The sequence below is a fragment of the Miniopterus natalensis genome, chromosome 1, assembly GCF_054644295.1.
Source record: "Miniopterus natalensis isolate mMinNat1 chromosome 1, mMinNat1.hap1, whole genome shotgun sequence".
In the NCBI taxonomy this organism is placed as follows: domain Eukaryota; kingdom Metazoa; phylum Chordata; class Mammalia; order Chiroptera; family Miniopteridae; genus Miniopterus; species Miniopterus natalensis.
The window spans coordinates 200,508,025-200,530,154 of NC_142081.1; the positions used below are offsets into that span (position 1 = coordinate 200,508,025).

A 22,130-nucleotide genomic window follows, 5' to 3' on the forward strand; every position below is an offset into this window, starting at 1 on the left:
GGAGGAGCAGCCTCCGTGCTCTCCCCATCTATCTAGTCACTGCGCAATCCTTCATGGTTTTTTTTGGTGTGTTACACATAGAAGGGTGAATGGAAGAAAGGTACAATATAAAGAATTATAAAGGAACTACTGTGTCTTGTATCATAGAAATGTATACTTGAAACCTATATGATTCTATTAACCGTCACCCCAATACATTTTTAAAAAAAAGGAAATTCTGGAGATCACAGTCAAGCCGTGGCCCCACCAGCACCCCGGTGGACCCTGTCTAGGGCCTTCTTTGGTGGTGGCCCTCCCCTGCCCTCAGAAGAAATCACCCTTTTTATGTGGATCATTTCCCTGCTTTTCTTCAGTCTTTACACCTATGTATGTGTCTCTGAACAATATACTGAATTCCTTATACTTTATTCAGGTATAATTTATATACAATAAACCACAGTGTGAGCTCACAGTGCTGACAAGAGTATGCATCCAAGTAACAGTCACCTCAGTCAGGACAGAACTGGACACAGAACCCATGTGTCCTCGCCGCTCTGGCCCTGTGCAAACAATGCTTCTCACCAAGCAGTGTCCATGGGGCTGGGAGGGCACTGTGCATTTACTAGGCCATCTGTTGTGGACATTTGAGTTGTCCCCAGTAAAACTGGTAACACTCAGGTGAGAGTCGCGTGGGCGGCCGCCCTCATTTCTCTGGCAGACCCGGGAGCAGAGCTCCTGGATGGCTGGCAGGTCTAATACCAACATCCTTCAGTTTTGCCTAATTTGAACTTAACAAAAATAGGATATTATGTATCTTCTTGGGTATCCATTTCTTGTTTCACATTTGGCTTGTAAGGCTTGTAAGAGGCTTGTTGCTATGACTGTTTTAAAATGTATCCATCCCAACATGCTTTGGAAACTCCAGCAAGTTCCACAAAACATGTCTTGCATTTCAAGTCTGCAGATGAACTTTGGGAAACTGGGTAGCTGTGTAATATTAGCACCCTCTCCATGAACACAGGATCTGAGGCTGAGCAGCTCTGCAGTGGCGCTCTGCAGTGGCCCTCGGCCGGGTGCCATCGTCCGCTGTACACAGGTCGGTGCAGCCAGCAGCCATGGATACTGCGCAGGCTTCGCCTGAACATGCCGGCGGTGTTCAAACTCGACTTCCAGATCATGGGCGGCACAGGGAAAATAACTTCTGTGCACCGATCCCATAGCCTGCCTCCTGCTAAACCATCCTACATATTCCATTGTAATCTCCTGTGTAGGCAATCAGATCACCCTATAAATGAAATTTTATTTGCTCCTTTCCAATCCTTAAGCCCTTAGTCTACTCTCTTGTCTTGTGTGGCCAGGAACTACTGGGGTGAACGGAGTGGTTTGAGAGAGGCCGCTCCGGGCTGCACTGCTTTCATGCCCTTCTCATTTTGGAAAACGTTGCACGTAGATTTCTCTTCTCTCTTCTGGTAAATCCCTTTTTCAGGTTAAGGATGTTTTCTTTTATTGCTAGTTTACTACTTTTTCTTTAATTATAAGTAGCTACTAAGATTTTATCAAATGTTTTTCTGAACCCACTGAAATAACTGTATGACTCTTCTTTAATAAATTAATGTGACATATAGCATTTGTGGATTTCCTAATATTAAAATCCTTGCATTCATACAAGGGATCATGCAGTTTGGTCACATATTGTTTTGTGGTTTGTTTTTTTTTAATTTGGGAGAGAGAGGAAGGGGGGGTGAGAGGAAGGGAAGGAGGGAAACATTGGTTTGTTGTTTCACTTATTTATACATTCATTAGTTGGCTGTTTTTAAAAAAATACATTTTTATTGATTTTAGAGAAAGAGGGAGAAACACTGATGTGAGAAACATGGACTGGCTGACTCCTGTATGTGCCCCTTCCGGGGATTGAACCAGCAACCTGGTTATGTGCCCTGACCGGGAATCGAACCAGCAACCTTCTGATGCACGGGAAACGCTCAACCAAGTGAGCCACACTGGCCAGGACCGTTGGTTGATTCTTGTATATGCCCTGACCAGAGATCAAACCCGAAACCTTGGCATATTGGGATGAGGCTCTACCTAACTGAGCTACTCAGCAAGGGCCACATATTGCTTTTCAAAATACACTGTTGGGCCTGGCTCAGTGGTTGAGCATCGAACTATGACCCAGGAGATCGAGGTTTGATTTCTGGTCAGAGCACAAGCCCGGGTTGCAGGCTCAATCCCCAATTGGGGCATGGGGCATGCAGGAGGCAGCAGATCAATGACTCTGTCATTGTTTCTCTCTCTCTCTTCCTCTCTCTCTCTCTCTCTCTCCCCTTCTCTCTTCCTCTCTCTGAAATCAATAAAGATACATTAAAAAAAATAATAAATAAAAATACACTCTTGGGCCCGGCCAGGTGTCTCAGTTGGCTGAGCATCATCCTATGGGTCCGATTCCCACTCAGGGTACATACCTAGGTTGCAGGTTCAATCCCTGGATGGGGCACATACGGGAGGCAACCAATCGATGTTTCTCTCTCTCTCTCCCTTTCCCTTCCCCTCTCTCTAAAAATCAATAAAAAATCTTTAAAAATCTTTTAAAGTAACAAACAACTGGATAATCTATCTGTTCTTTTATTTATTTAATATGTCTTTATTGATTTCAGAGAGAGGAAAGAAGAGGGAGAGAGAGAAACATCAATGATGAGAGTCATTGATCGGCTGCCTCCTGTGTGCCCCCGACTGGGGATCGAGCCTGCAACCCGGGCATGTGCCCTGACCGGGAATCAAACCCCGATCTCTGGATCCTAGGTTGAGGCTCAACTGCTGAGCTACGCCCGGCCGGGCTCTATCTGTTCTTTTAAATTTCAAGAGAATTCTCTGTAAAACTGTCATAATGTAGTTTTCTCATTGGGAAAACTTGTAGCAACTGCTCTGATTTCTTTTAACAGTTATTGGACCATTCAGACTATACTGTTAATGGGTTGATATTATATTTTATTTAAGTTTTAATTTTTGTGAGGTTGCTCCAAGTGTTATTATGTCTTAATCTCCACAGTATCTATGGACATATTCACAAAATTAAGGAAACCCTCTTATCGTGGAAAATGTCAAACATGCTCCAAGCAGAGTACCATAAAATGAACACAGCTGCCAGCTGGTTTTGGTATCAAACATCGGTTTCTTCTTCCACCTAATTATGGTATTTTTGTGTTTTTTCCCCTATTTTTCTTTTCTTTAAAAAAAAATATTTTTATTGATTTGAGAGAGGAAGGGAGAGAAACATCCATTGGTTGCCTCCCCCATGGGCCCCGACCACAAGCTGGGCCTGTGCCGACTAGGAATCCAACTGGTGCCCTTTTGGTGCCCTGGGCGACGCTCCACCAACTGAGCCACACCAGCCAGCGCCCTCTTTTTCTTGCCTAGTCCCTCAAAGATTTATTTAGTTAAAGATTTCAAAAGATCAAATTTTGGCTGTGCTGTTCCTTTCTTTGTTTTATGTTTAATTATTTCTCTTATGTACTCTCTCTTTTGTTTCACTCTCTTTGGGTTTATTCTGTTGTTCTTTTCCTAATTTCTCAAATGAAATCCTCACTTCATTAATTTTCAGGTTTTTAAAAACTCCAGCATTTAGGGTTTATGAAAGAGCAGACTTTTTCTGCATTCCTCAGGTTCTCCTACAGAATGTTTTCATTAAAATGTCTACTGTGGTTTCTTACATGACCCATAAGTTATTTAAAATCATACTCTTTTAGCTTTCCAAATATTTAGGGAGTTAAAATTTTACTTACTGTAAATCTTCATCTTAAATGTAGTCAAAGAACACACATCACACACACTCATCCACCAAATTTTTGAGTCCTGCATTCCGTGGTCCAGCACATAACCCGTTACTGTGAATGTCCCGGTGGGCCAAGGATGCAAACTCTATTCCTTGCCTACAGAGTTTCACCTGCATTCCTTAGATGAAGCTCACCGGTCAAGCTCTGCTGACCACAACCAGTCACGCAGGGAAAACAGCGCGAGTGCACTGGATGTTAGGTTCTCTGTGCAGGCCAAACGACTTTGCTTTTTGTATTTTGAAGATATTTCATTAAGTAATTATGTTTAAAATTTCTATTTCTTCCTAACAAACTGAAACTTCTATCATTAAGCAGCACTCTTCATCTATCCCTTGTCTGACAATAACCTGAGGACATCGGCTTCCTTTTCCGTTTCCACCTGCCACTATACTTGAGCTCTGTTCTTGTAAACGGTGTATATGCGCATACATGGATGCATCTTTTCAAACACTGTAACACAATCTGACAAAGTATTTACTTTTACTTTTGTCTACTTCCTGTCTGTCATGTTACTGATCTAACTGGACTTGAGTTTAAAATTTCTTTTTAAAATTTCTGCTTAATGTACTTTCTCTACATTTTTTTCCTGAGTTTTAATTTTTTCCTTCTAATTAGCAATTTATAAACCCCATTTCTATGTTTTTGTTTTTAAATATGTTTTTATTGATTTCAGAGAGAGAGGAAGGGAGGGAGAGAGAGAAACATCAATGATGACAGCCATTGATCTCTGACTCCTGCACACCCCCTGCTGGGGATCAAGCCTGCAGCCCGGGCCTGTGCCCTGACTGGGAATCGAACCACGATCCCTGGATCCTAGGTCGACGCTCAACCACTGAGCCACACTGACTGGGCCCATTTCTGTTCTTTTAATGTCTGCTCTTGAAATTATCATGCCCACTTAGATTAAAGTCTAAATGTTAAATCCCAACTGTTAACTAGAACAAGACAGTGCATGGCCTTCTGGTTTCATCTGCTATGAAAAGGAACGATTTTTGTTTGTTTTCCTATTGGTATATGTTGGGCTTTTGAACTTGTATAATCATATTTCTCAGTTCTGCAAAACCCTCAGGCACTATTTCTGTTTAAATACTGCTTTTTGGTAGTATCTCCATTTTCTCTTCAATTAAATGATGCTAGACTTAGCCTCTCCTCCATGTCTCTTAACCCCTTGTTTATATTTTCTAGTTTCCTTATATCTTGGGGCATTCTGGGTGCATTTTTTAGACATATCTTCCAGTTCACTAGATGGTAGTGTCTAACCTACCATCTATCTATTGAGGTTTGCATTTTAATAAGTATATTTTCACCCTGGCCTGTGTAGCTCAGTTGGTTGGAGCGTCAGAGCATACACCAAAAGGTTGCGGTTCAATTCCTGGTCAGGGCACATACCCAGGTTGCCGGTTTGGCTCCAGGTCGGGGCACATATGGAAACAGCCAATTGACGTTCTCTCTCACATAGGTGTCCGTGCCCCACCCCACCCTGGCCCTCTCTAAAGTCAATAAGCATATCCTTGCGTGAGGATTTTTTAAAAAGTATATATTTTAATAAAGTGTATTTTTCATTTCTAGATGTTTCATTGTTTTCCCACGTCTTGGCTGTTTGATATCCCTTTAAAAAAAAAATACAAATTTTGTTAATCCTTACCTGCGGATATTTTTTCCATTGCTTTTCAGAGAGAGTGGAAGGGGGAGGGGGAGAGAGAAAGGGAGAGAGAGGGGGAGGGAGGGGGAGAGAGAAAGGGAGAGGGAGAGGGAGAGGGAGAGGAAGATGGAGAGGGAGGGAGAGAGAGATGCTGAGAGAGATGCAGAGACACACCTCTTGGTTGCCTCCCTCGGGAGTACCGACTGGGGCTGGGGACCGAGCCTGCAACTGAGATACATGCCCTTGGCCAGAATCGGACCCAGGACCCTTAAGTCTGCAGGTTGATGCTCTAACCTATGAGCAAACTGGCCAGGGCTGATACCTTTTCTTATGTTAGGAATGTGTCCCTCAAGCCTTCGGATTTTTTATAACGAATGGATGTGTAACTTTAGCAAATGCTTGACCAAACCTAAGATAAACTATATGCACATACACACAAATTATGTAATAAATACACATAATTTCCTGAGACACTTAAAATTGCACAGTATTTCAGACATGAGTTAATGACATTTGCATTACAAACTGCTTCCTTTGTGTGTATTATTTGAAACAAAGAGGTTGAGGTGCTTCTAAAAAAAAAGACCAAGGAGTTTTAAAATAGAATTTTTTGCCCTAATTTACAGAGTAGATAAAATATTGTTGAATACAGTACTAATAAAGTCTGCTTATTAGGAAAACTGAGCAAATACCTGAAATGTCACTTTCCCCCTTGTAAGCACGCCCCTGGGAGCTGTGAGGACAGATAGTGGGCTCCTCCCCAGTCTGATCCAACAGGTGTGGGAGGCACCCTAGTCCCCAGGTCATGCGGCCAGTTCAGGCCCACTTTGAGAACCACTGCCATAAATCAGTCCCTGCACACACAGGGGAGGGGAGAAGTGAGCAAGTGTGAGAGCAGGAGTGAGAAAGTGTGTGTGCCGGGGTATGGGTGGGACGTGTGCCAGACCCTCACACTCGGAAAAGCTGCTGAGGAGCCAGGCTGTTTGGATGGCTGCAGAACTGCTGGCCAAGACAGCTGCCAGGGCCAGAGAGAGTCCCCGCGAGAGCCCTGAAACCACAGTATTTCAGACACACCATCCGAGCATTTACCTTTTGAAATACTCCACTTCCCTCTCCGTCTCATCCATATCCACACTGTCTAGGTCAATATCTTTAGGCAGAAAGACATCATCTGTGAAATGAAAGGAAAGAGGCAAGTCAGATTACAGGAGCAGGCCATCCTGGAGCAGAACTCTCATTTTACTCTATCGCAACAACTTCACAAACTAAAATTTGCCCGGACCCGACTCCCCAAGCGATCAGTTGTTAACTGTTGGGTCTCCACAATGGGGGAGGCTGAGAAGATTCCTGAAACCTCTGCTGAGTGCAGCCCAGAGGCCGTCCCAGGTCCTTGCTGGAGGGAGGGAAGGGCAGGGGCATGGCTGCTGAGAGCAGCTGCAGAAGGCAAGGCCCCTGTGCTGGCCCTCAGTGCCCCTCACAGTAAGAGGATAGGAGGTCCCAGGACCCAGACCTCAGTGTCTACAGGCAGATGGCTCTCTGGCATTCAGTTTATACATGGAGCACCCCAGAGTTTTCACCAAGACATTCCCAGGCTGCTCCAATCAGAAAGCGGGGCTCTATTCCACTTGGCAGTGAAACACCCCTCCCTGAACTGGGTAGGCGAGCAGGGAGACTGATTCAGGACTACTACTCCTCTGAGCCTCGTGGGCCAGAGCTCCGTCAGCACACAGCACCAGCCCACCAAGGTCTGGTTAAGGGGAGGCTCCACTTCCCTGCAGACCTTGGCATGGGCCATTTGTTGGAATCTTTAATAAGTAAAACCTCCTCTTCTGACCACTGCGGCACTTCCACAGTAGCATAATCAAGGCATGGTTGATCCGAGAATAGCAGCTCACACTTTTGGTGGCTCACTGCACCAGGAGGAGTGCCCTCACCCCTGTGAACTCACAGAGGTCACTGAAGGGACCTGTATGACCCCATGGCCACAGCCCCTGCTGCAGGCGCGTTCCCAGCCTGGGTCTCTCTCCTCTGCGCTGTACCTCCGTCCTCCAGTGTCTCCCTGGTTTCAACCACAGCTGGATACCAGGCCATCAAACCCCCACCCCTCCTTCCTGAGCTCCGTCCATAGAGCCGCCTCCTCCATACAGCCACCCTTCAAACACCTGACCCCCAACATGGCAACACTGGACCCTTCTCACCTGCCACGAGCCTCTCCTTTCCTGATGTCACCTGGAAATAACCTCCCACCTCCCTCCCTCTCTTCAAGACATACCTTCCACCTGACAGCAAGTTCTGTAAGGTTCTTCATGAACCCCCACCCCACCCCCCCAGCCAGGCTCCCAGGTCCGAGCTTCCACCAGGGTCCAGTCTGCATGGTGCCATCCTCAGGACACCTCACCACATGTCTCATCGTAGCCACCCTGCTTCCACAGCCGACCAGAAAGTCAGAAAATGAACAAAGTAAAACAAAAGAAAGCACAGGAAGAACATAAAGATAAAAGCAGAAGTTAATGAGACACAGGAAAGAGCACCAATAAACCTAATTAATAAGTCAAGGGCTTGGTTTTTAAAAATATTAACAAAACAGACTATTAACTCACTGGAACAGAATACAGAGAAAGCACAGACATGCAAGAAAGGGAGAGAAGAAAAAAAAAAAGGGTGCACTTTGCAGACACCTGTGTAAACAGACTGGAGAATCTAGCTACAAGGATAGTTTACTATGGAAATACAGTCTACCAGCATTAACTCATTAGAGACAGACATACTAACTAGACCGGTTTCCACAGGAAGGCAAATGCTATCAAGAAACTACCACAAGAAAGCATGAGGCCCTGACGGCCGCACAGGAGATTCCTACCAACCCTTGAGCCCAGAAAGTCCCCGTGCAGGTGAACTGCTCTGGAACACTGAAAATAGAAAACAAAATAAGCTTCCTGATCCTTCATGGGGCATAACACAGGGTGAGGCAGAAGGTTCACAACGGTGGGGACACGAAACAGAGTTATTCTTGCGTCACTGTTTATTACTGTGCTACTTTCCATATGAACAGCTGTAACCTGCTCTGTCCCACCCTGTATAATACGCAAAGCAAATGTAGACACCAGCAAAAAGTTACAGACCAACACCTACCCTGAATATTACTGTGAGAATGTTAAGTAATAACAAGCAGAACCCCAAACCAGACTACAAAGCACTACAAGCAAGGGGGCTTCATTCCAGGAATCCAAGGTTGGTTCAATATTAGGAAATCAATAATATTATGTCTAAGAAGGAAAACCATATTTATGTCCACAGATGCTAGAGAACCTTTGACGAAAGTCACATCTACTCCTGATAAAAATATTCAAGAAAAGTTGGAATCACTGGACATTTTCTTAGCATGATGAAACATATAAACCATACCCTAAAGCCAGAATTTTAATATGGAAACACCAGGCATTTCTGCTAAGACCAAGAATGATGCAACTGGCCCAGCTGGTATTGCTCAGTGGTTGAGTGTCAGACCTATTGAACCAGGAGGTCACGGTTCGATTCCCAGTCAGGGCACATGCCCAGGTTGTGGGCTTGATCCCTGGGAGGGGGCGTGCAGGAGGCAGCCGATCAATCACTCTCTTTGATCACTGATGTTTCTATCTCTCCCTCTCCTTTCCTCTCTCAAAAGTCAATAAAAACATATTAAAAAAAAATGATGCAACTGAACAAGACAAAGCAATTGGAGGAGAAGAGCTGGAGAAGTCAGCCTTCCCTATCTGCAGAAACCTAGAGAGCCCTAGAGAACCAACAATACGACTCAACGACAAGATAGCACGTGCAGAAGATACAACTTAACAGGAACCGACAGCTTTCCTACACACAGACAACCAGCTAGAGTGGCACCAGCCAACAAGAACACAATGTCAGTCACACAGACGATTTTCTAGGAGCCACATTAAAGAACATAAAAGAAACAGGTATAATTGATTTTAGTAACATATAATTTACTTAATACATAAAAGGTTAATATTTGATATGTAATTGGTATAAAAAATTATATAAATATTTTACATTTTTTTTCCTAGTAGGTTTTCACAATCCAGTGTGTATTTTACACTTACAACACTCTCAATCAGAACTGGCCACATCCCAAGTGCTCACCAGTGACATGTGACTAGTGCCCACTGTACGGGACAGTGCAGAGAGAGGACACAATGGTGGGGAATACCATTAAACTTAAGAACAAGGGAGATTTGAATAGAAATAGGTTCAATAAGAAAGGCAAAAACCTGTGAGAGAAAATTTAGAGTACCCCTAGAAGTGTATCTACATAAAAGTAGACTTGAACAAATGGAAAAACACCTCTTGCTCTTGGGAGGGACAATCAACACTATGAAGACATCCGTTCTCCCTAAATTAATTTATAAACTCAAAGCAATCCCAATAAAGATACCAACAAGCTTTTCTATGGAGCTAGGCACCTTGGTACTGAAGCACCAATGGACACATAAACACGAGGAATAGCTGGGAAAACACGGAAAATGAAAACTGAGAGAACAGTTCCATGAGCCACTGAGACATACAGAGCCTCTGAAAATAATTCTCTACGCAAGGATGGCACATGAACAAACAGCAGAAAGAACAGACTCCAGAATGCACTCGAACACACAAGGAAACATTGTGCAGTCTGAAAGGCAGAATGAACTTCCTAATAACTCATGTGGGGACAACTGGCTAACCATTTGGAAAAGTTAAAATTGGGTCCATGCCTCCCATAACATACAAGAAAAAAATTCCAAATGCGTCAGGAAGTTCAAGGAAAAAATAGAAACCACACAAACACTGGAAGAAAACCTAGGCACATTCCTCTTTAGCCTTAGTGTTAGGGGAAAGCATTCTGACAATATATTTTTTAAATATACTTTTATTGATTTCAGAGAGAGGAAAGGAGAGGGAGAGAGAAAAACACTGATGGTGAGTCATTGATCAGCTGCCCCCTGCACACCACCCCTACTGGGGATTGAGCCCCTAACTAGGCATGTGCCCTGACTGGGAATCAAACCACGATCTCCTGGATCATAGGTTGATGCTCAACCACTGAGCCACCACTAAGCCACGCTGGCCAGGCTCTCATAACTATTTAAAGTCCAAAGGCAGCCTGGCCAGCGTGGCTCAGTTGGCTGAGCATTGTCCTGTGCACTAAAAGGTGGTGGGTTCAATTCCTGGTCAGGGCACATACGGGAGGCAACCGATTGATGTTTCTCAAACCCATGTTTCTCTCTCTCTCTCTCTCTCTTCCTCTCTCTAAACATGTCTTTGGGTGAGGGTTAAAAAAACCCCAGAGACAATAAAAGATAGATGGACTGACTACATAAAAGTAACAAGAAATGTGTGTGTGCAGCCTCAGAAGCTCAGTCCAAAAACACGCTGTGGCCTGAGAGACAGCTGCAGCATGCAACGGCCCTGATATATAAAGGGCTCCACAACCGGAGAATGTGTCGAGGGAAGTCCTGGCCAGTTCGGCTCAGTGGTTAGAGCGTCAGCCCACGGACTGAAGGCTCCCGGGTTTGATTCCAGTCAAGGGCACATATCTGTGTCTCTCTCACATTGATGTTTCTCTCTCTCTCATCCCCCCGCTCTCTGAAAAGAAATGGAAAAAATATCCTTGGGTGGGGATTTAAAAAAAAAAAGTCTCAACAAACACTGAGAGCAAGTCCACTCTGTTTTCACAGGGGGAGCATGGGCACGTCTGATTTGACTGACATGTTTCCGGCACTGACCCAGTCAGCAAATGCACTGGGAACAACAGGGTCCAAGGAGGGAGTCACAGATGTGGGTGGGAGGCTGGGAGCCCTGCACTGGGGTGGGAGTGGAGTTATTGGTGTGAGCTGGGGTTTTCTCCATAGGAATTCAATAGAGAAACACACGCTCGCCTAGCTGAGGAGTGCCCAGGCCTGTGTCTAAATGCCACCCTCCACTAACAATGTTGAGAGCTCCTTGTAAAAACAGCCGACTCAGGGCTGGGTTGGGGACAGTACACAATGAGCCAGGGACACCTAACTGTGCCAGAAAGCAGGAAAGTGCTCCAAGAACAAGGTGGAGGGGCCACGCCAAGGGACATGGGTGGACTCTGGGACGGTCAGGTCATCAAAGTGAGCATAATCTACAGCACTGTGAACCCACCCTCCCACAAATAACCTCAGGAATGAAAAAGCATATGGTGGGAGGACAGCTCTTCGCACAGAAAGCCAAGTAAGAGATGGAGACGGGGCACAAGTAGGAAAATCACCATTTGGAACAACAGTCATAGGCACTGAGAGCGAGAACGGTCCATGGATGCTACAACTAGCGGGCGAATGACAAGGGATTCGTCTCCCACGGGACACGTAGGCAACAGCGTGGCAGTGGAGGGACTGGGCAGCCACCACTTCCGCTTCAGCCCAGGGATTGGTGCTGACACCAGCAGATGCCATGCCCTCCCGAAAGCATGAGAACAAGGACCCACCACTGCCCCAGTGCCACAGCCAAAGCACACACTCTGCATCTGACTGGGCACAGAGGGCGCACCCTCACTCACGTCCCTCTAGAACGAGGGCCGACTCCTCAGGAGTGAGACCACAAGAAATCCAGGAACTGACCCACCAGAGGAAACTAAAGAGAAAGGACGTGATCCTGGCAGGGCCCTCAGGAGACACCGCGACATGGAAGTGACACTGCAGGAGTGACTGTGTGACTAGTGACGACACTGCAGCCTGTGACCTCCTGATTCTGAGAGCTGGGCTGCGGTTCTGAGAGAGCCCCTTGTCTGCGGACACACACTGGAATGTGTCCCAGGGCATCGTGTCGGAGATCACCCTCAAGTGGCTCAGAGAAGTAACAAAGAGGGCGAGAGAATGGTGACGCAGTGGTGACGTGCTGACTAGGGAATTGCAGTGTGCAGGAATTCTTTGTACTCTTTTTGCAGTTTTTTTGGATTTCTAAAATTATTTCAAAGTAACAAAATATGACCACAATGGCTATTTGTCCCTTGTGTTGGTGAAAAGCCAGAAAACCCAAAGTGGGGGCAGATCTGGCCTGTGGAGGGACACACAGCCCTTCTCATCTCATCCCAGAATCAATCACAGGCACCGGCCACCAGACCCCCCACCCCCTTTGCTGCGATTTACCGAGCGAGCTGCTGGCTCTGTCTCCCTTCTTCTTCCTGCTCTTCTTGCTCCGGCCCCTGGGCTGAGGGGAGTCGGCCAGCACCAGCTTGCTGCTGTGCAGAGGCTCGCCAGGGCAGGCAGGCTCCGAGGGACCTGGGCTCGCCTTCCCCTCCTTGACGTGGTTCAGCTGCTTCTTGTTGTTGTTGTTGCTGTTGGCTCTCCTCTCCTCTCTCTTCTGCTCCACCAGGGAAGTGAGGTCAAGCACTTTAGCCTTTGGCTCAGTCTGGGGCCGGGGTCTGGGCTGGCCCTCTGAGGCTCTAGGGGGCTCTGCGGGCCTCCTGCCTGGCTCACTGCCGGCCTTCCCGGCCTGTTTTGGCTTCTGTCTGCCAGTTCCCTCCTTGTGGTGATGCATTATGTCCAGGAGAAAGGACAGTGGCTCCTGCTGCTTCCCACTGACCCCCTCAGGGAGGAGGAGCTGGGAGTCCCTGGCATCCCCCGGGTCTGCCTCTTCCCCATCTGCCTGCGGACCAGGCTCTGCGTGGTCCGCGTGTCTGGACGGGGAGTGTGGTGAGGTTTCTGGTTCTTCAGTCTGCTCTAGGGAGCCGTTGTGCATGTGCGTAGAGTCAGGCACGGACTCTGCTGTTGCCTGCAAAGCCCCAGCAAGCATGTCCAACTTGGGACAGTCCCTACCCGGCCTCTCCTTCTTCTTCTTCTTCACACGGAGCGTCTGGAGCTCCTGCAGCCGCTGGAGCTCTTCCGTGAGCCGCACCTCCTCCTGCTCCCGCCGCCTCTGCTCCTCGCGCACATGCATGTGTTCCCGGGCCCTGGCTTCCGCTTCGAGGCGCGCCTTCTCCTCCAGCTGCCAGGCAAGACGAGAAGGCAGTTTAAGACAACAGCAAGTGTTCTAAAAAGTAACACGTATGGAAAAGTAAGAACTTTAAAATGAACCCTATAATGAGACTATAAACCTGCCCAGATTGTGTGGCTCAGAGGTTGAGCATCAACCCCATGACCCTGGAGATGGCAGTTCAATTCCTGGTCAGCACACGCCTAGGCTGTGGGCTTGATCCCCAGGAGGGAGCGTGCGGGAGGCAGCCGATGGATGTTTCTCTCTCACTGGTGTTTCCCCCTCCCCAAATAAATAAAAAAAAAATAAAATAAGTTTTTAAAAAAAGAATATAAACCCTGAGAGAGATTATAATAAGCCAAAAGCTCTTATTAAAACATACCTACCCCAAGTTATTTTATGTATACACTTACTTTATTTGCGGGAGGGGATAGTTAAAAAATTCCTTATAGCCACCGACCTAGTGCCAGGCATGTAAAACCAGTTGGAAGCAGCTGCCCTGCCCCTGCCCCCAACACCCACAGTATGTGGAGGTGACAAAGCTGAGGTCAGGCTGAGGGTGCACAGAGTGCACCTTCCCAGGTGAAAGCTGAGGCATTTCTGTGCATCAACAGGACATGCAAAAAATGTGTACTAGAAAACTTAAACCCCCCTTTCCCACCCTGGCACGTAAAGGAAACCCTCAATCTGTTTTCACTAGTGTGACAAGAGCAATGATTCTCCACAACACTGCAGGGCTGCACACAACAGACTCCCGCTGCTGCATAAGGTGGCAGGAAATGAACTTCCATCCCAGTGAAGATTTCACGTCATCAGGGACACCCATCCTGGGAGCATACATGGGAACAGCTCCTTCTGTTTAGAAAACAAATGAAAGCCCCAAGAGTGGGAGCCTCCACCCTCCAACCCCATCACTGAACTCATCAGGCTAGTGTTTGTGAGACACTCGGGCAAAAACAACTGGCATGGGAAACTGAAAGGTCCTCCAAGTTTAAACTTTCTCACATTCAGTAGGTGTTTTCTTTATTTTTAAATCCTCACCTGAGGATATTTTTTCATTGCTTTTCAGAGAGAGTGGAAGGAGGAGGGAGAGAAACACTGACATGAGAAACACACATCAACTGACTGCCTCCCGCACATGCCCTGACCGGGGTGGGGATGGAGCCTGCAACCGAGGTACGTGCCCTTGGTGGGAATCGAACCTGGGCCCCTCAGTGCAAGGGCCGATGCTCTAACCACTGAGCCAAACTGGCCAGGGCCAGCAGGTGTTATCTTTAAGACATAATTTAGTTGTCTTTTTGAAAAAATTAAATATAAAATTATGTGAAAAATCTAGTTTCACAGTTCAAGTAGAAGTGATTGAAAGCTCGTGCTGCATCTGTAAAGAGAAGCCTTCCCGGCAGGCAGCTCCAGAACCCCTACGGCTGCTGCTCTGCAGGAGCCGTGGTGTCGAGCTGGCAGGGCGGCGCCAACTGCTCGGGTCCAGGGGTGAACCTGCCACAAGACAGAACCTACAGTGAACTCACAATGTGGTGTGTGTCGCGTTCACCTCAACAACCAACCAGAAGTGAGACACAGAACCGACTGGTGGATTGGGTCACTCTGTAAAATGGGGTGCTCGGTAGAGAGCACACGGGGGTGAGTGTGTGCTGAGGATGACCACGATGAGCCTGGAGGATCTGTGGCATCAAGTCTGTACCCAGATGGCCCACAGGGACAGAGGACAGGAGACCAGGGTGGGGAGTGCTGTTGAAAAGCACTGGAACCCATCTAGAGGCTTCCAAGGACTGCATGGGACATCTCCAGGACTCTGGACCACTCTGAGACCCTGACGCCGAACGCTCTTGGACGCAGAATACACTTCCTTCTCCCTCCTGTGGGCTCTGCAAACCCAGGTCTCCTGGGGGCAGAACAGGCTCCCCCCAAGTCCCTGGTGAGCCCTGACAGCCAGTGCACACCTGTCTCAGGACTGAGGCACAGCAGGGTTTTGATGGTAAGCCGCTCAGCAGAACAAGCACAGCTCCCTGAGAATCACACATGCTAGTGTGGAGCCCCCTGCAGGGCTGGAGGACGTCCTCCTCTCACGTCTCTGCCTGATTTCACAGGGACCCCACTTGCTCCCTAGGAACCCTCCCTACTGTCAGAACCCTCGCAAGCCTTCCAAGTTCTCTCTGTCAGCCCAGGTCTGTCTGCTGAGGTCTGGCTCTGGACCTGACACCCTGAGGTGGCTGCACCCAGGAAGATGCCTGGACCTGCTGCATTCCAGGGCTGTGGGAAGCCCTCCATGAGAACTGGGGTGGGTCACTTAGATGTGCTAACATGAAGGAAAGGACACAATCTCTCAGTGACTAGCACACAGTCTCTGAGCACTCCGCTTACTCATGGGACCTCAGGTCAAGTCCAGTCACTGCCCACCACTGGGTGGACCTGCTCTTGTCACATCCCAGCCCTGTGGTGAGGTGGGAACTACCCAGGGCTGCCCACAAAGGCCGTCACTTCACTCCACCACCTTTCACATCCATGTCACAAGCTGGCCCTCTTCCACCCAGGCGGTGTGCCTGTGGGTGAGATGGAGCCGGGGCACCACTGTGCCAAGGGCCCCGTCTCAGCCTCCTATGAAAGTCGCTTGTTCAGCCATAGTCTCCCCCGCTGCCCACTGCCACCCCCTGCCACATCCCTGGGCACAGAGGCGGGAGCTTGTTTGGGTCCACTAATGAAGCCAAGACACAAAGGAGATGGTGCACCCTGGAAACACAACGTGGGCTTCTAACCAGCCTCCAGCTTGGGCCACCAGAGACAGTTGAGGCTGTCAAAGCAACAGCTCCAAGTGCAGCAGCTCCAAACCCTGAGGTCCCCAGGCCCTCCGCCCAGGGGCAGGTGCAGGCTACCTTTCTCTGCTTGTGCCTCGCCCGCTTGGCAGCGCGTGTGCTGCTGACAGGCTTGGTCTCAGAGCTGTTGATAAACTGCAGCAGGTCCTCCACCCTGCGGTGGTCCACCACGCTCTCCCGGTCTGACAGCTGGCCTGCTTTCTTAGGCTGCTCTTCTTTCCTCTTGGTCAGCCGTAAACGAAGCTTTTCCCTCATTTCTGCATAATTTCTACTTGTTGGTGCAGCTGGAGGCTAAGACAATGAAATGAAAACATGACTAAATTAAGCTTCAAGTATCAATGACTGAAGAGAAACTTCACACTATTTCTAAAAATATATTTTTTCTTATTACCAAGTAACACATGCTCACCATAAAAAAAAACACACCAAGGAAATAAGACAAACAAGTGGCAAGACAAAAGAAAATTTATACACTCATAAAAGCTTTGGTAAGGTATATACAACTATGTACAAAAATAAATGTTTTTAAATCAGAAAGAAATAATTACACATACTGATTAGTCTACTTTTTATGTAAAGTGTAGCATCTTTTCCTGTCAGTGAATGTGTCCATCCGTCTTTCTCAGTGCAGAAAAGAAAAAGAAGGCTCTCCACCCCACTGCCGAGACTTCCGACTGCACTACGCACGGCACGGCTGGGGAGAGGCAGACAGAGCTGAGCTAACGGAACGACGACCAGAGTGTCCCGCGGCCCCCGCACGAGGGCGGCACTTCCTTAGGAGATAGGTGACTGCTGGAAGATGTCCAAGTGCGGCTGTGCGTCAATACCCTTTGCATTCAAACAAGGGGAAGCCAACTGTGAGCACGTGGCACTGCATCCCCTGCATGGCTGTCAATGGACTGGACACCCTGGCTGTCCACAGCTGGGCACTCAGTCTGTTCCCATCCCATCAACTTAAAACTCACAAACATGCAAAAATGCCGTGATGAAATCCTTATAGCTAAATCTCTGGGCAAATTTTTTCATTACACCTTTAGGATAAGAAAAACCTGGAAGTGGAATCACTGTCTGAGACCAGACCTTGATTTCAACTGCGCTGCAAATAAAGTTTCCACACAATAAACCACACCCTGAATTCTACCTGCCATCCCAGCCTGCATACTCCACGACTGTCACACACACACTGACACTGATGGCTTGTCCCCAAGGGGGCGGCCGTGGCACTTACCCCGCCGTGCCCGAAGAATTCACAGTAGCAGCAGTCACAGTACTTGCCCTCCTTCTGGTTGGTGGAGGTGGAGGTGCTGGAGCTGTGCTCGGAGCAGCTGTCCTCATCTGCACTATCGTCCCCATCATCCTGCTGCGGGTCGTAGACGCCATTCTCGCATCGGTGCCCTTCGCAGTCCGGGTCACTGTGAAACCCCACACAGGCCTGTCAGCAAGCAGCCCACCCCGTGAGGCTCTGCCCTCCTGACCGGACGAGAGCGAGGCGCAGAGGGCACGTGGCCCACATGGACCGGGGGGCGCTGGCGGGACAAAGTGCTGCGTGCGGCGGTCGTTACACAGTCTCTTCACTGTCCCCACCACTACCACTATTTAAGGTGGTGGCTTTAAACAGGCAAGTTCAAAGGTCACAAAAACTGTCTTTAAATAAAAACTGATAAGCCCTGGCTGGTGTGGCTCAGTTGGTTGAACACTGTCCCATCTGCCAAAAGGTGGAGGGTTCGATTCCCAGTCAGGGCACATACCCAGGGTTTGTGTTCGGTCCCCAGTTAGGGCGTGTATGGGAGGACAGATGTTTCTCTTTCATTTTCATGTTTCTCTCTCTCTCCCCCCTCCCCTTCCTTTCTAAAATCAACAAAAACATATTTAAAACAAAACAAACCTGTCTAGTGTTTGTTATATTGTACTTTGCTCAATGTGTAACAAATACAACTTAATAGACACCCAAGGCCTGACCCCTGACGTTGCCAGTGGTCAGGTGGGATCTGCACACCAATCATACAGCCCTGGCTCTGCAGATCTACAGGCCAAGACCAGGAGCGTCTCCCTGACCCACAGCCTCCACTGGGCGCCCCTCCCGCTGCATTTCACTGGTTGTTCAGCTGCACAGCACAGGGAAGAGCTCCTACAGCTCCTCTAAGTGTCAGGGCACACGACACCCAGCTTCCGAAGTGCCCCGGCCTTCACCTCCAGGATCTGGGCTCACCTGCAGACGCTTGGAGGTGCGCTGATGGAGCCGTCTGTGGTGGGGGGCGGGGGAGCTACCGAAGCAGGACAGAAGCTCTTGCGCGTATCCACAAACCCAGGAGACGTGGCCGCACTTTTGGGGAAGGTGGGGGCTGAGAGATTTGCCAGGTGAGGTGTGGAGGCTGGTGAGAGGGTGGCAGGGGCAAGAGCTGGGAGCGGCGCCAGGCCCGTGGGGCTGTTCCTTGGGGTGGCCGGCACCGCGTGCCTGTGCTCCTCCTTGCTGATGCCGTGGAAGACCTCACCTGTCAGAGACAGAGACATGCCAGCAGCTCAAGTGAGACACACCTCATGATCCTCCTAACACATTTTACCAGTTCTTTTGTCTCAATTGTTCAAACCTATAGGAACGTTGGGGGAAGAGTAGAAAGAACACCCAACACCCTTCCCCTGGATTCATCACGACTCAGCCTTTCATCCTTTCCCCTGTTCCTCTCTCTCTCTCTCTCTCTCTCTCTCTCTCTCTCTCTCTCTCACACACACACACACACACACACACACACACACACCCCTAAACACTTTGACACGGGCCCCCGAGGGCACGCACACTTTGCTGTGACCATACCACCCCATGCACTGGACACCTACCATGCCAGGATGTTCTCGTTTGTGGATGAGCCCACTCAATGTTCACCTCCCCGCAGTCCTTCATAGCTCTGCTCCCAGTCTCTCTTTTCTCTTCCCTTTCACAGCACTGACACCCTGAGAAACACTAGCTGTCCACCAGCCTGGAGTTAGGGTCTTATGTTAGACTGAGCTGAAAAGCTCCAGGCAGGAACCTGCAGAGGCTATGCTGTGCCCTCCTAGCTGGCTTCCCAGGAAGCACCTAATGTAGCTTGTGCTGTGGTGGTGAGGCTACATCCGGTCAGGTGTGCAGCAGGTGACCTGCCAATCACCTGAGGGTGGTGGTCCTCAACAGCGAGGATGCCGTGCTCCCCATGCTGACATCCAAGGTTCTCAACACCCACTGAGGCAACCTGGATGGCCGTCACCCTGCTGGCTCAGAACGGCTTCCCACTTCCCTCGCTCCTGCTCACACGCCAACCGTGATCTTCTCATCTCTTGTCAGGAAGAGCCTCCCGCCCCAGTCCCTCTGAGCCCCAGGACTCGACTTCCTCTGGGTGCTGTGAGCCACTCCCTTACTCTCTGCTGTCCAAAGTGTCCCACTCTGGCAAGCGAGGCCCCTCTGAGCCAGCTCCTGTGTCACGGATACCTCCACTGTGTCTGACCCTTTCCCTGCTCTCAGGCTCTCTGTGCTCAGGTCAGTGTGCCAGGCACACAATGCCTGTACGCCACAATGCCCACAGGCTCGCTGTGCGTGCTTTGAGGCTCTGCTTTTAGATGACTAACAAGTCCTCCTCATGCTCAGAACAGCAGACGCAGAGATGAAAGCCAAGACCCATGTGGCCAAGCCCCAGGGGATGTGAGTGTGACAGTGGGATTCTCTTGGGCGTGAACACTGTTAATTACACTGATACCTCTGGCCAGGCCAGCTACAGGCCTTACCTATGGAAGGAGGCCTCTTGGACGACACTTTGAACTGGCTGTTGCTTGACTGCACCGTGGTGGCTGTGCAGGACACGGAGGAGGTGGCTGAGGAGGTGGCCATCACCACTTTGTTTGCTTCCATAAAAGCATCTTGGAAGTTGTACAAACATTTCTTTTTTGCAGCATTTTTTTTCTCTTTACAATCCAAAACTGCAGGTGTTCCATTGCTCGACGGAGGTGGGAGGGCATCAGGTCTTGTTTCTGAGAACGTTGGCCCTAATACATCACTCCCTTCAGAGAAGAATGGGAAGATTGAGGATTCTAAAAGAAACAGTATTTAGCTAAAACCTAAAGAGTACCCACAGGTTAAACTCTTAATACTGGGGCCACTGTGAAGTGAAGATTCTACTGGGATAATGATAGTCATCTAGCATTTATGTAAAAAGAAAGTTTACTGACACCTACTATGTGCCAATGTCCGTGCTAGGTGCTTTTCAGAAGTTATTTCATTTAATGTCTTAAAACTGCTGTATGAGCTTGGTGGTATCATTCCCATCCTAAAGATGAAGACACTGAGGCTCAGAGACACTAAGCAACTTGCCCAGGGCCACACAGCTAGAAAACTTTCCAGGTATAGACCAGACAGATGTCCGGTCTAGCTCGCTGCTCTAAGCACATGCAGAGGCTGGGTATGGGGCTACCAGGGGCTCTAACCACGTGAGGACAGAGATGCCAGCTCCTACTCAGGTGCCCGGCTACTGCAGTGACAGCTATGCCTCAGCAACTGGGAGGACGAGCTTGTTAGAGGGGATATTCCCATTCTGGACTGATACAGGAACAGAGGAAAGGAAGGTAGTGACAACATGCAGGACTGGCACTGCCGCACACCCCTGTGCACCGGGTGCAGGTCTGGTTGTCACCACTGCTTGAGAACCAAAGGCTGGACACCGAACCCTGGAGACAAGAAGCTCAGCAGCACTGGCAGCAGAGAACCCTGTGTACGCAGGGCCCATGTGGGCTGGCTGTGCTGGCAAGCGGCCCTGGAGCCCATGCTGCGGGACCTGGCTGTGACAGACGTGGAGGGAAGGGGCAGCACTGTGGGCCCAAGGGGCACCACTGCTGGAAACAGAGGCAGGGGCGCAGCAGCCTGGGCACAGCTGCACAAGAGCCCACCTCTGGGGGCTTCCATGGGGGACCACAGCCATAGACAGCCATCCACTCAGCTCTGAGCATTTTAAAACTCGAATATTCAAGTTTTAACAGGTTCCTTACCAGAAATTGTATCTGGCAAAAAAGTGCCAGGACTCCAGTTCTTATCATTCATCACTTCTGATCCCCACAGACTTATAAACTTAGAACTATTCCACTCTGGAGTAGTCCCAAAACAGCTCGGGTAAATATGGTCTTGAAGAGATGCATTGAATACCTGGTGCTTATTTGTGTGATTCTGAACAGGTGCTGGTGGTAAAGCCTACAAAAAAAAAAAGTCCTCATCACATATCAAAGGTCATACTCCGCTTACCTAAGCAGTAGCTACAGACAGGAGTCATTACTGGAAACCTTGGGGGCATGCTTGCCTTGACCGTGCCCTGGCTGCGCATGGCTTGCAGAGCTTGTGCTGAGGCTACACGATGGGCCAAACTTGGACCAGGTGGAGATTTGAAAGCAACTGGTGCCTCGAGGAATATATAAAGCAGCCCTCAGAAAGCTCAGTAACTTCTCACATTCCTCCCTAGTCATACTGTAAATGTGGTCGTTGGCATGAGACCTGTTTCTCTGGCTTATTCTCATTTGACATTTTAAGGATTACTGCTAGAAAGTCAACTTCTGAATCACTGATAAAAAAGGCAAAATTCTTAAACCATGTTCTCTTGCTGGGCCAAGGGCAGTGTACTCTGAAGAACTATGCATTTTAGTTTGCTGGAAGCCCCCAGGCCCTCGGGGCAGGCCCTTGTGGGAGGGAGGGAGCAGGTGTCCTCCAGCAGCCCCTCCTCTCAGCCAGGCCTCCACCTCCAGGCCACGGCAGTCTCCTCCAGTTCTATTCATTCCTCAGCAGCCAGTGGGAGCTTCTAGAACTAAAACAAGAGGGGTGACTCCCCTGCTTCAGATGGCCAATGGCGTCCCACTACTCTTAAGATGAAGTCAATA

At 48.8% G+C, this 22,130-nt stretch overlaps 1 protein-coding gene across 1 annotated transcript in view; it reads right to left on the minus strand.

Annotated features, from left to right (window-relative positions):
- The window catches only part of FAM193A (family with sequence similarity 193 member A), a 111,655-nt gene that overhangs the window by 2,949 nt on the left and 86,576 nt on the right, over positions 1-22,130 (minus strand). The window contains exons 14-20 of the mRNA XM_087828517.1: positions 21,255-21,453; positions 20,001-20,273; positions 18,457-18,739; positions 17,476-17,659; positions 16,308-16,538; positions 12,594-13,431; positions 6,541-6,622 (exon numbers count right to left, since the gene is read on the minus strand). Coding sequence (XP_087684643.1) covers positions 6,541-6,622; positions 12,594-13,431; positions 16,308-16,538; positions 17,476-17,659; positions 18,457-18,739; positions 20,001-20,273; positions 21,255-21,453 — 2,090 coding nt within the window. The remainder of the gene's footprint in view (positions 1-6,540; positions 6,623-12,593; positions 13,432-16,307; positions 16,539-17,475; positions 17,660-18,456; positions 18,740-20,000; positions 20,274-21,254; positions 21,454-22,130) is intronic.